The 11,990-nt window shown below is 35.4% G+C and overlaps 1 protein-coding gene across 1 annotated transcript; it reads right to left on the bottom strand.

Annotated features, from left to right (window-relative positions):
- Positions 1–364: 364 nt before the first annotated feature.
- LOC130629827 (uncharacterized) lies at positions 365–1,534 on the bottom strand. Its single transcript, XM_057443189.1, has 2 exons — positions 956–1,534; positions 365–880 (listed from the first exon to the last, which is right to left on the bottom strand). Exons 1-2 carry the CDS (start codon positions 1,532–1,534, stop codon positions 365–367), a joined length of 1,095 nt encoding a protein of 364 aa, XP_057299172.1.
- Between the last annotated feature and the right edge of the window lie 10,456 nt (positions 1,535–11,990).

The raw sequence follows: 11,990 nt of genomic DNA, 5'->3' as shown, positions 1-11,990 counted from the left end.
ATAACTGTACCTGGGCCATGCCAATGTTTGTCGTCTTTTCTCCGATAATAGACTTTATCGCCATTCATGTATTTCACATTTCCAGAAGGTCTAATTTGATGTCTCAAAGCTCGTCGTATCTTTTCTGATGACTCGTTTTCGATATATGCCCGTCTTGCTGCATGCATAGCATTTAAATTTTTCGCTACTACTTGACTAGCAGTTTTACTTTCCATTGCAGGTGGCTTATTTGTCAATATGCATGGTATATTGGGGTTCTTGCCAAAAAGTAATTGGTTTGGACTGTAGCCATTGTAATTTGCAAGTGAGTTCTTTGCACTAATTGCCCAACTTAAAGCCACTTCTAACTCACAGTTTTGATCATTCATAATTTCCGAACAGTCTCTCCAATGATAGCATTATGCCTATCAACTATTCCGTTACTCCATGGACTCTCTGCAGCAGTGGTCACAACCCTAATGTTAAAATTTTCACAGAAATCAATGAATTCACTGTTATCGAACTCCCCTCCATTGTCAACCATGAACTTCCCTGCACAGCCAAATGTTCCTATCCAGATTTCAAATATCTTTTTGACAATCACTTCTTTTCGTTTGCTATGTATGACAGTAGCAGCACTATACTTTGTAAAAGTATCAATTAAATGTAAAAACCATGTTTTTGTATTGCCATCTGTCCACTCTTTTAGGTCCATTGCTACACAGTCATTAAAATCATTGGACATACGCAAACCCACCATAGGTCTTAGGGATAGTTTCTTGTACTTGAAACATGTCTCGCATTTCTGTGATATATGGTCAATCAATGTATGTAACTTCTTATCCTCAACACCTGCATCCCGAAGTAACTTCTTTAAACGTTCTGGTGGCGGATGACTAAACTGTTTATGAAGTTTAACGATGTCTTTTAATCTTTCGGCTTAATTTTTCATAGCGAAACTCTTTGAATACAAAACTATTTCTTCCGCATCCACACTTGAAATATCATCAAATTCAAATTTTCTTTTGCCTATAGGGATACAATAGTGTCCCGAGGATGTGAGAAACACCTTTTGCTTCATTCCCAGAATTTCTATTGTGTCCTTTGAAAAATCAATTTTTGTGCCTGCTTTCTTCATGGCATCTTTACTAAAAAGTAGTGGCAAATATCCTTTCACAACATCTGTTACAATATTGATATTAGTATCTCCAATTCTGGCTGGCAATTTCATTTGTTTAATAGATCTCATTTCATTTCCATCTCCAAACTTAAATATTGTATTACTTTGTGACTCTGTGACATGATTAAGTTCATTATCACTCAATGTCTCTAAATATTCTTTCAGCCAACTTTCTCCACAAACAGTTTTTGAACAGCCTGAATCCAGAACAGCAGCGCTCAATGTTTCACCCATAAATACATCCATTACCTCTGTATACAACGTTACATTCACTTCCTCTTTCTTTTTCTTTCTATTTTCGTATGAGTCTGGGCAATCTCTTTGCCAATAAAACACAGATCCACAAATGTTACATCTCGATATTTCTCCATTCATATCCACAGGATTTCTTTGACGATTATCTTTACTATTTCTGTCAGCAGTAGGTCTTGTGTAGTTGGTCGCACCTCTAAAGTATCTTCCTCTTCCTCTAAAATACTGATAGCAAAATCTTGTTTTTGCGTAAATTTATTCAATTACAGTAATAGAGGTATTGTGATGTTTTTCTTTGGGTAAACAGCTGATGCGAATTGGGATGATTATTTCGCCGCGTTTTCTAATAACGACCTTTACATAGGCAACACAAAATTATATTGCCGTGTTCTTTAACTGTAACTTAGTGTGCGAAAGTCTTGCATTTCACAGGCTTAACTGCGGTTTCATTGTATTTCTTACTGATTATCTATTAGAGAATACTGCATGTTTGCTTGCTTAGGTTGAAATCGAAATCAAACTTGCATTATATCACGCTTGCTGTTGCATCACACTTCCCTTAAATCACGCTTGTTGTCGCATCACACTTCCATTAAGTTACCCCTGTTGTTGCATCAAACTTCCATTAAATCGCGCTTGTTGTCGCATCACACTTCCATTGAATTACCCCTGTTGTTGCATCAAATTTTCATTAAGTTACCCCTGTTGTCGCATCAAACTTCCATTAAGTTACCCCTGTTGTCGCATTAAACTTCCATTAAGTTACCCCTGTTGTGGCATCACACTTCCATTAAGTTACCCCTGTTGTTGCATCAAACTTCCATTAAATCGCGCTTGTTGTCGCATCACACTTCCATTGAATTACCCCTGTTGTTGCATCAAACTTCCATTAAGTTACCCCTGTTGTCGCATCAAACTTCCATTAAGTTACCCCTGTTGTTGCATCAAACTTCCATTAAGTTACCCCTGTTGTGGCATCACACTTCCATTAAGTTACCCCTGTTGTTGCATCACACTTCCCTTAAATCACGCTTGTTGTCGCATCACACTTCCATTAAGTTACCCCTGTTGTTGCATCAAACTTCCATTAAACCGCGCTTGTTGTCGCATCACACTTCCATTGAATTACCCCTGTTGTTGCATCAAACTTCCATTAAGTTACCCCTGTTGTCGCATCAAACTTCCATTAAGTTACCCCTGTTGTTGCATCAAACTTCCATTAAGTTACCCCTGTTGTGGCATCACACTTCCATTAAGTTACCCCTGTTGTTGCATCAAACTTCCATTAAATCGCGCTTGTTGTCGCATCACACTTCCATTGAATTACCCCTGTTGTTGCATCAAACTTCCATTAAGTTACCCCTGTTGTTGCATCAAACTTCCATTAAGTTACCCCTGTTGTCGCATTAAACTTCCATTAAGTTACCCCTGTTGTGGCATCAAACTTCCATTAAGTTACCCCTGTTGTCGCATCAAACTTCCATTAAGTTACCCCTGTTGTTGCATCAAACTTCCATTAAATCGCGCTTGTTGTCGCATCACACTTCCATTGAATTACCCCTGTTGTTGCATCAAACTTCCATTAAGTTACCCCTGTTGTCGCATCACACTTCCATTAAGTTACCCCTGTTGTTGCATCAAACTTCCATTAAATCGCGCTTGTTGTCGCATCACACTTCCATTGAATTACCCCTGTTGTTGCATCAAACTTCCATTAAGTTACCCCTGTTGTTGCATCAAACTTCCATTAAGTTACCCCTGTTGTTGCATCAAACTTCCATTAAGTTACCCCTGTTGTTGCATCAAACTTCCATTAAGTTACCCCTGTTGTTGCATCAAACTTCCATTAAGTTACCCCTGTTGTTGCATCAAACTTCCATTAAGTTACCCCTGTTGTCGCATTAAACTTCCATTAAGTTACCCCTGTTGACGCATCACACTTCCATTAAGTTACCCCTGTTGTTGCATCAAACTTCCATTAAATCGCGCTTGTTGTCGCATCACACTTCCATTGAATTACCCCTGTTGTTGCATCAAACTTCCATTAAGTTACCCCTGTTGTCGCATCAAACTTCCATTAAGTTACCCCTGTTGTTGCATCAAACTTCCATTAAGTTACCCCTGTTGTTGCATCAAACTTCCATTAAATCGCGCTTGTTGTCGCATCACACTTCCATTGAATTACCCCTGTTGTTGCATCAAACTTCCATTAAGTTACCCCTGTTGTCGCATCAAACTTCCATTAAGTTACCCCTGTTGTCGCATTAAACTTCCATTAAGTTACCCCTGTTGTGGCATCACACTTCCATTAAGTTACCCCTGTTGTTGCATCAAACTTCCATTAAGTTACCCCTGTTGTTGCATCAAACTTCCATTAAGTTACCTTTGTTGTGGCATCAAACTAGCAATATCTCGGAAACTGTATTTTTAATTCCTGTTCGTTTCTTTTTCCTGTTTCCATTCATTTCAGACTGGCCGATGCTTACTTAAACCGGAAGTTAGCCTCGAAAGTGTTTTTTTAAATTAACTTATCTATAAAGTCAAGAAAAAAAATTACTTAGTTCTTAAATGTTGTCTTTTCTATATAACTAGCTGTTATTTTGCCTTAAAGAATTTATGTTTTTTAAAACACGTTTTGTACCGTTATTCTGGGACTGAACAATAATTATGACGTAAATGTATTCAGGAACAACCATAAGACAGACGCTACATAAATTCGCTATCACAAATACACATTGGAAATAAAATGAAATGACAATGAATAAAATTGAAATTACCCTAATTCTGTAATATCTGCAAACAGGAAATAGAATCACGCTACTGAAAAGTTGTTGATGTTGATCCGCTTTTTTGCCTTTTTCGCGGAAATTTTTGTTAAAATAATTTAGATCTCCCAAGACCGTTTTGGAAAAACTCTTTCTGGTCACAAGAAATACAGCATGTCCCTTACTCCGGAGAGTGACATTATTGAAATATGTTTAGTGATTTCGTTCCTTTTCGTGATCTACAACCGTTGGACACATGTAGACATAATTATAACACACAACATTCGGCTTAATAGGCAACTTCACAATATCAACTAGAGAATTAGACTTGCTTCACATATGATGAATTTTTTTTTTAGCTCAATTCATTACATGGGTCCAAGTTCTCAGTCATTATTTCAATTTTTACAGAAGTTATAAAGGACTTTTAACTTAATTAAAAGTACGTTTTTTACTAAGGCGAGTGGTTAATATATTGGTAGCTAGTATCAATATTCACGACATCGGACAATATTTGTTATTCCGCAAATGTCCTTTTTTGGAATAACAATACACGCTGTCAAACTGCACATATTTGGTATAAATGATGTGATTGATAAATCTGTTTACCTATACTTTTAAACTGCTATGCCAAGTTTAGTCTACTAAGTTACATTCTCAGTGTAAAAAAACAATAGAATCACAAAACAATTAGAGAATGTGGCGGCTACCTAAGTAGCTAGCTAGGTAGCTATAAATATAAAATAAAGAGGGAAAGTATCTAAAGATCGCAAGTAATATTGCTAACTAGTTGAATGTTAGCTAGAATAATTGTTGATCATAAAACGAAAGTATTTGTTGGTCCCTATAGCTAGGTAGCTAAAATATCAAAATAAAAACATTTAAAATTTGTATATAAGTGAAGAAAGGACTAAAGAACCAAGTAAACTTTGAACATATATAATAACGAAACTGATTAACTGCGTAATCCATATGCGTGTTCTGGCGATCTCGTTAATGAGTTCGCATTTAAGAGACATCACAGGGGTTTTGTTAAAATAACCCTTTTTTCAATCATTCGTAATAACACGATTAGATGGTTCTGACTGTAAAGGCATTATGTTATGTTTCGATCGATATGTTTAAGCATTTCTTAGCGTCTCACCTATGTAGTTGACGCCACGTGAGCAGATTTCTTCGTATATAACACAACCTAAATGCATTATTTAATTACTTTCATAGTGTTCCACAGCGCAATTTATATAAAATTCTTATATGTCCCCCCAGTTAAGTTGCTTGAAATACATTTTTCGTCTTCTTCATTTCGTTGGCAGTAAGGACAGGTAAAATAAATCCATGAGGTCCTTCTTCGCAAGTAGGTGTCACTACGATTTATATGAATATATGTCAATCAGAAGTGATCCATCTACACTCAATAATAGTTTAAGCCCTCAACAATGTTTCCGTAGAAACATTGATGAGGGTTGGAAACACTTTATCGCAACTTAGCATGCATGGTTTACTCCGTTCAGCTCCTCAACTTTATTTTATTTTATTTTGCGGAATATGTTTTCATGACAGTAATAAAAGGTGTACCTACTTAACTGCATTAGGCATAAGAATTGAGAATTAAAAATTTTGTTGTAACCAGGCCGCATATGGCTACTTTCACTTTTTAGCCTGAACTAGCTAGCTAGATAGCCACAACTCAGAAGAAAACATAAATAATAATATAACAAACTGAATAAAAACTTTAAAGGGATGGGAATAAATAAGAATAGCTATATGGCTTTAGCAGGGTGCAGCCTTAAAGTCTATGTTCATAGCTAAAATCTTAAAATTAGTTTTGTTGATTTCCACCAACCGCTACGCAAGGCGGAATCTTTAAAATCGGCTTGAGGGATACAGAGAGAGACAGCTCAGCTAGGCTGGATACACTAGGTTGTGATACTTAGGCTTTAGGCTAAAATATTTTCGCGGACCCTGTTATTGTTATTACCTGAAGAGCCAATAGGAAAGTTTCGTTTTGTTTACAACTAATAAGAGTACAGATTGTAAATAATTGATCTTCACGATTTTCTAGTATTCTATATTCCTTGGTCAAAGCTTTGGACTATGACCAAAAGCACTTTGAATTCTGGTTGTGCGCATCGTGTCCTTTGCCTGTGCCTATGGGAAATTTCTTTTAGGGTTGGCTTGCTAGTGGGAACTCCATAGTAGTATATATTATAGTATACTTGATATAAGGTAAGAATTATTGTAGTTTGATTAGCTAGCTGGTGTCTTTTATCTGATCTGCACACGCCTTTTGTCTAGTCACAGTTTTGTCTAGTTTAGAATAGTTTAAGCTAGCTAGCTACCAGAAAAGCAAATTTTTAGTTAGGTTAATAGTCAGCCAACTTGACGTGGGTACCCCTTTATTCTTAAGTTTTACAAGGGTTTTAATCATCCATTTCGGTAACTTTAAGATTTTTTATCTGAAAACTTGGGCACTTTGTTGAACTTGCTTGGTAAATTCTCTAAACCAACTAGCAAACGCATTTACAAAATATTTTTTTAGGCTTCGATGGGATAAAATTATACTTGAATTTTGTAAAATCACTTTTCCCTGCTACACTTAACCCCGTTATATAGTAGCTAGCTAGCTAGCTAGACATGTTTCATTGTGACACAATGGTGTTTATATTTCCATACCTCAAACCATAAACTATTTTTTTTAAACGTTATTTCTAAGATTTGCACATTGGTCACTTTATATATACTATGTTTTAATAGTTATTTACATCTATATTATAACTGGGACATATATGTTTTTCCGTAAGCTGAAAATCCAGACCACATTATATACGTTTAGCCTTTATAATTTAGTACGTTGTTGACACTGCAATTGGCCGGGGCGAATGCCCAGGTGCTAACAAAAATTCTCGATTTACGTTGGCATGTATTCGCCGACATGGTTTATATTGCAGTTGGAGGAGATTTAATTTACATATAAGTTTTGTTCTCATTTTATTATAAATTTCTCTTTAAATGTAACTGCGATTTGTGTACGGGAGCATACAATCACAAACAAAATATAAATTGCCCAGATGAAACCGAGTTTTCCAACTTAGAGCAGGCAAAGGGTAGTTCATGTTGGGAGTTTTTTGCCAACAAGAAATAAATGAAATTAGAAAGGCTGATGTTTGAACACCTTCATAGACTATATATAAGCATAAAATTATAAGTGTACAACGCTAAAAAAACATAAAAAGTAAAAAGTTATTATAAAAAAACCTGACCCTATTAAAATTAAAGCAGGTTTAAACTTGGAAGAAAATATGTTTTTTCGTCTTTCCAGTGATATTACACTGAAATTGTGTTTCACCGATGTTGTACAAAATTTTAAAGAAGTATAATCAAATATTTTCACAATTAATAATAATTTTTGTATTAGTCTTTCTTACATATGTTGTGAACACTGTGAATAAAATCATGTATACATACTTTACCTGTCCTGATGGTTTTAAAATTGGATGGAGGGATAAATAAGTTGTGTATGAACAAGTATTCAATTATATTATTGTTCCTCATTTTTTTGAATGTTTTTTCTTTTTAAGATTAGCCCTTATCAAAACATCCACTGACGGCATTTTCAAATTGAGGGAGAGAGTTAAAGTAACGCCTAAATACTGAAACATTCAGAAGTTCAATGTTACATAAAAGAATTTGTATATGTCCGCAATTTTCTAGATCAATTCCCAAAGACATCAATTAAAGCTTTTATTTTTTAGAGAATACTATATGTAAAATATTTTATTTTTTTATTTATATATAGACATTCATTCTTTTAAAAGAATGAATATGGTAAAAAGCCCTTGCAATGTTTTTAACGTTTTTGAAATGCAGCCTATAAATATTCTTGGGATGTTCTTAATGTACCGTAAATGACGAATAAGCGCCCGGTCAGGGAGCTTATTTAATTTTACCCATTAAAAGGGGCGCTTAATTGGCAGGGCGGTTAATTATGTAGTAGTGCTTATTCAGCAGGGGGCGGTTATTCTGTAATTTATGGTATTACCCTAATTTGATGATAATAGCTACAAAGTGGATTTTTTATATTATTTTATTAAAAAAATTTATAGTCAAGCTTAACATGTTCTTAAATTTTGAGACTTACGTTTTTATATACTTTGTTCTGTCCTCAGAACAAAAAATATTTACACTGGGCTTACTTTGTTTTTTCTTTGTTTTTAAACTTGTTAAACTTTGGTGCAGATAACATGCATTGCGTTTTTTGTTTTCTGAGGATAATCTCACACTATATGACATATTTTAATCCCACACTTACTATGTCTGCTGATGGCAGAAATCTTCAAGCCATCGGGCTTCTTGTTTCAGATGCAAACATGGCTAGAAAACGTAATAATACACTCATCTTGACATGTGAAAACATTCAGAAAATAAAGATTCGTGATGAAAACGTGAAAAGAAAACCTACAAACCTGACACCACTTCCAAACTAAAATGGCCTTCGTAGCATGAGTTGTTAAAATAAAGTTGATAAAAGTACATCGCATTTGTTTTTCATGGTTCGTGAGCGGAATCGGCGATTAAGATCACGGGGGTTCATGTTCAAAATGGCGTATCAAAATAAAAACAGATTCATTTTAATCACTTAATTATTTTTTTAATTAAGTTAGTAAATTAAAGTATATAATTAAATTAATTAAAGAAATAAATTCATTTACTGAATTCATTTACATTAATAATGAGTTTTTAAATAAACTCCCCCTTGGTTTTTAAGCATCGCAGAAAGATTAAAGGGATATCGGTAGCTATATTGCACACAAACAGATAAAATACGGCTATTTTTATATAGACTAGCCGTGAAACCCAGCGTCGAAACGCTGGGGTAAGCCACAAGTGAAGGTGTGACCTGACGTGCAACACCTGTGGAGCGCTTAAGGAGAGCCGTAAACTGTGCCACACGATCAGGTGAAGTGCTTTAGTACTGGTATACAGTATGTCGTAAATCAAGTGAAGCGCATACACCATTATCGTGCTGCGACTGTAACATATTTTTCAAAAAATAACTTTCCTGCAACCATACCTGAAATAAAGATAATTTTTACAAACAGTTGTTACCCTGTCATAGCAAAAACAATCGGTTAATATTACTTTATTTTGTGAAATAAGTTTTTTTAAAAGTTCAAAAATTATTCGTAACACTGGCCTGAGCGCTTAGTATATGCAGTTAAACGGTGATGTACAGACATTAAGGATAGTGCCCTTGAAAAAAAACTTTCTTGTAGACTCTGTTTAATAAAAACACAATAAACAGTCCATTGCTTACACAGGGCTTAGCGGTTAGTCCAGCTAAAATGTTTTGCACATCTGTACAGGGGTGATTACTGAGAAAGTTTAAAAAATAATTGTTACGGTGGGCACATTGCACATGCGCATATGCGTAACAACCTTTTCCAAAAAAAACAAACTCTTGTTAACACTGGGTTAAGTGTTTAGTACAGTTAAACATAGTTGAACAGGTGTATAGGCGTATTACCCTTTTCCAAAATTTTCATTGCAACTTCGGGGTTAACTAAAAATACAGGGAACAGCCTGTCGTTACCCGTGCAGCCTAAACAATCGCTCAGCCATTTCATGTGCAGAAAATGTTTGCAGAAAAGTAATAAAATATGTAGCTACATAGCTAACTGCATTCAGCATAAAAATTATTGCTTAAGAATATTGTTGTAGCCAAACTGCATTTTTGTACTTTCACTTTTTAGCCAAAGATATAGCTAAGGAGGTAGCTAAATAGCAAGAGCCTCAACACCAAAATAAATGTTGGCTAGGATAAAAAGCTCTTATACTATACGGAATAGTAATAAGTAAGGCTCTAGCTAGCTAGCTAGCTAGCTAGCTAGCCTTCAAAATCTTCGTTCCTAGCTAAAAAACCAAAATATGGTGCGTTTAAGTTTTGTACATGGCTAAAAACATGACAATATATTTATCTTAGCATGTAAAAACATATAGAAAACTAATATTACAAAAATGGAAGTATCAGAAAAAAAAAATAAAGCAAACAGTTAAGAAACTTTTCTTTCTCCAGCAATGAATTAGTCCAACCTACTATATTAAGGAAACGTAAAGAATCGTTGCTAAGGAATATAAAGAACTTTAGTGCCTGATTGTTCATTTATATAAAACTCCGCTCCTGATTGAACCAGCGGGAACCCGTCCCTGTGCCAGCGAAGGTCTGATGGGTTTTCGTCCCTGCGCAAGTGGGCTAGTATTTCGTGCGTGGTTAACACAAGTCACTTTTGACGCACAAACAGACAGACGGACAACGGCTATTAATAAAGAGACTAGTAGGTGGACTGTGGATAAATCCGCAGGATGGCCGTCCTATAAATTTCACCCGTCGCAACGAAGTGGGTAAAGATAAATCGCATTTAATATTCATGTTTCTGTAGCACGATTTTCTAACTCAGTAGGACCTCGCAGAGATAGACATAATACGGCTAATATTAAAAAATTTAGCACAATCAGATGTCACAAGTACAGCGAAGCACATACAGCGCTATAACGTTTCAAAAATAACTCTTTCACAACTTTAGCTCAAATAAAAACAAATATTACAGCCAATGTCGTCATGTCCAGGAGATTTCTTTCTTTCTAAGCTATTGAACGCATATTGTAACAAAATCGATTTTCGCATTAGGAAATTACAGTTTGGTAAATAATTTTTGTTATCTACTTTTGTTTTAATTTTTGCTGAAAGCTGTGGTCCTACAATCACAAAAAAGTCATTAAAGGCAGCACCAATTTCTCTATCATCACACAGCAGTTCACCATTTACAAACAACTTGTCAGGAAAACACTTATTGCGTTGTTGTTTTTTTGCCTATAATTTCTTTTATCACAGACCATGCGTTTTTAATGTCATTTCTGTTATTTGTTAGCATTCTAGCATAGAATTTTTTTTTAGAAAGCTTTCTTAATTTTTCCAAAAAGATTTTTATATATTTTATATGTCTCAATATCTTTACTTGACTTCGATTTGAGCTGCTTTACATATACTTTTTGTTTTAGTTTTGAAGCATGCGCGGATCCAGGGTTAGTCAGATAAGTCGCGTGATTAAGTGTAAATTTGACGAAAAATGTTAGCCAAGCGAATAATTTCGACGATCCAAGTGTTGCAGACGGAGGGCGTTAAAAAATCAGAATAAAAATTTATTTACAGCGAAAAGCCATGGTTCACAGCCCTCTCCATTTCGCCTATGGCGATGTTCACGTCACAGTTGTGACGTCGCTCCCATATAGACTGAGAGTGTTGCAAATTATAGCTTACAGATTTTGACTGATTCATTCTGACTAATCAGTCACTCAGTCAGTCAAAAATCAAATAGCTATGGCCCGCTACCCTCCCCATCTCACCTAAGGGGCATGTGACGTCAAAATCGTGACGTATTTTTCACACTCTATGCGTAGTCCAACAATATGTGGCCTGCAGCAGCTGTACCCCCAAGACATGGTCTCCCTTTCTATCAATACTTGCCTTGTCAACAGTAATGAAGAGAAACATTAATACGTTTTACCCACTGTTCGGCTTGTTACGGTTTTGAACTCTCTTTACACAGTGTATATTGCCACGCCCATCTATTTTACCTGATAAAGATCTTTAAAAAATTTTATTTTGTTATGAAGGTATTGTTAAGTCTGGTGTAGACTTCAAGCAAAATCATTACGTTCCCCTTGTTCCAGGCTGCAACTTTCTTAAACGAAAGTAGAGATAGGAAAGTACCAATGTTAGGATAGACCCCCTTAGCAGTTTCCTATCCCACGTTAAA

This window comes from Hydractinia symbiolongicarpus, chromosome 2 (assembly GCF_029227915.1).
Source record: "Hydractinia symbiolongicarpus strain clone_291-10 chromosome 2, HSymV2.1, whole genome shotgun sequence".
NCBI lineage: Eukaryota > Metazoa > Cnidaria > Hydrozoa > Anthoathecata > Hydractiniidae > Hydractinia > Hydractinia symbiolongicarpus.
Note: the sequence above shows the minus strand (reverse complement) of the source record. Positions and strands in the feature narration are given on the sequence as shown.

Excerpts from the sequence above, each read along its gene's own strand:
- LOC130629827 (XM_057443189.1), bottom strand. The coding sequence starts at position 1,534 with ATGAATGGAGAAATATCGAGATGTAACATTTGTGGATCTGTGTTTTAT. Across the intron at positions 881-955 it reads GTGTGGATGCGGAAGAAATA|TTTAGTCATCCGCCACCAGA; the intron begins GTTTTGTATTCA and ends CTTCATAAACAG.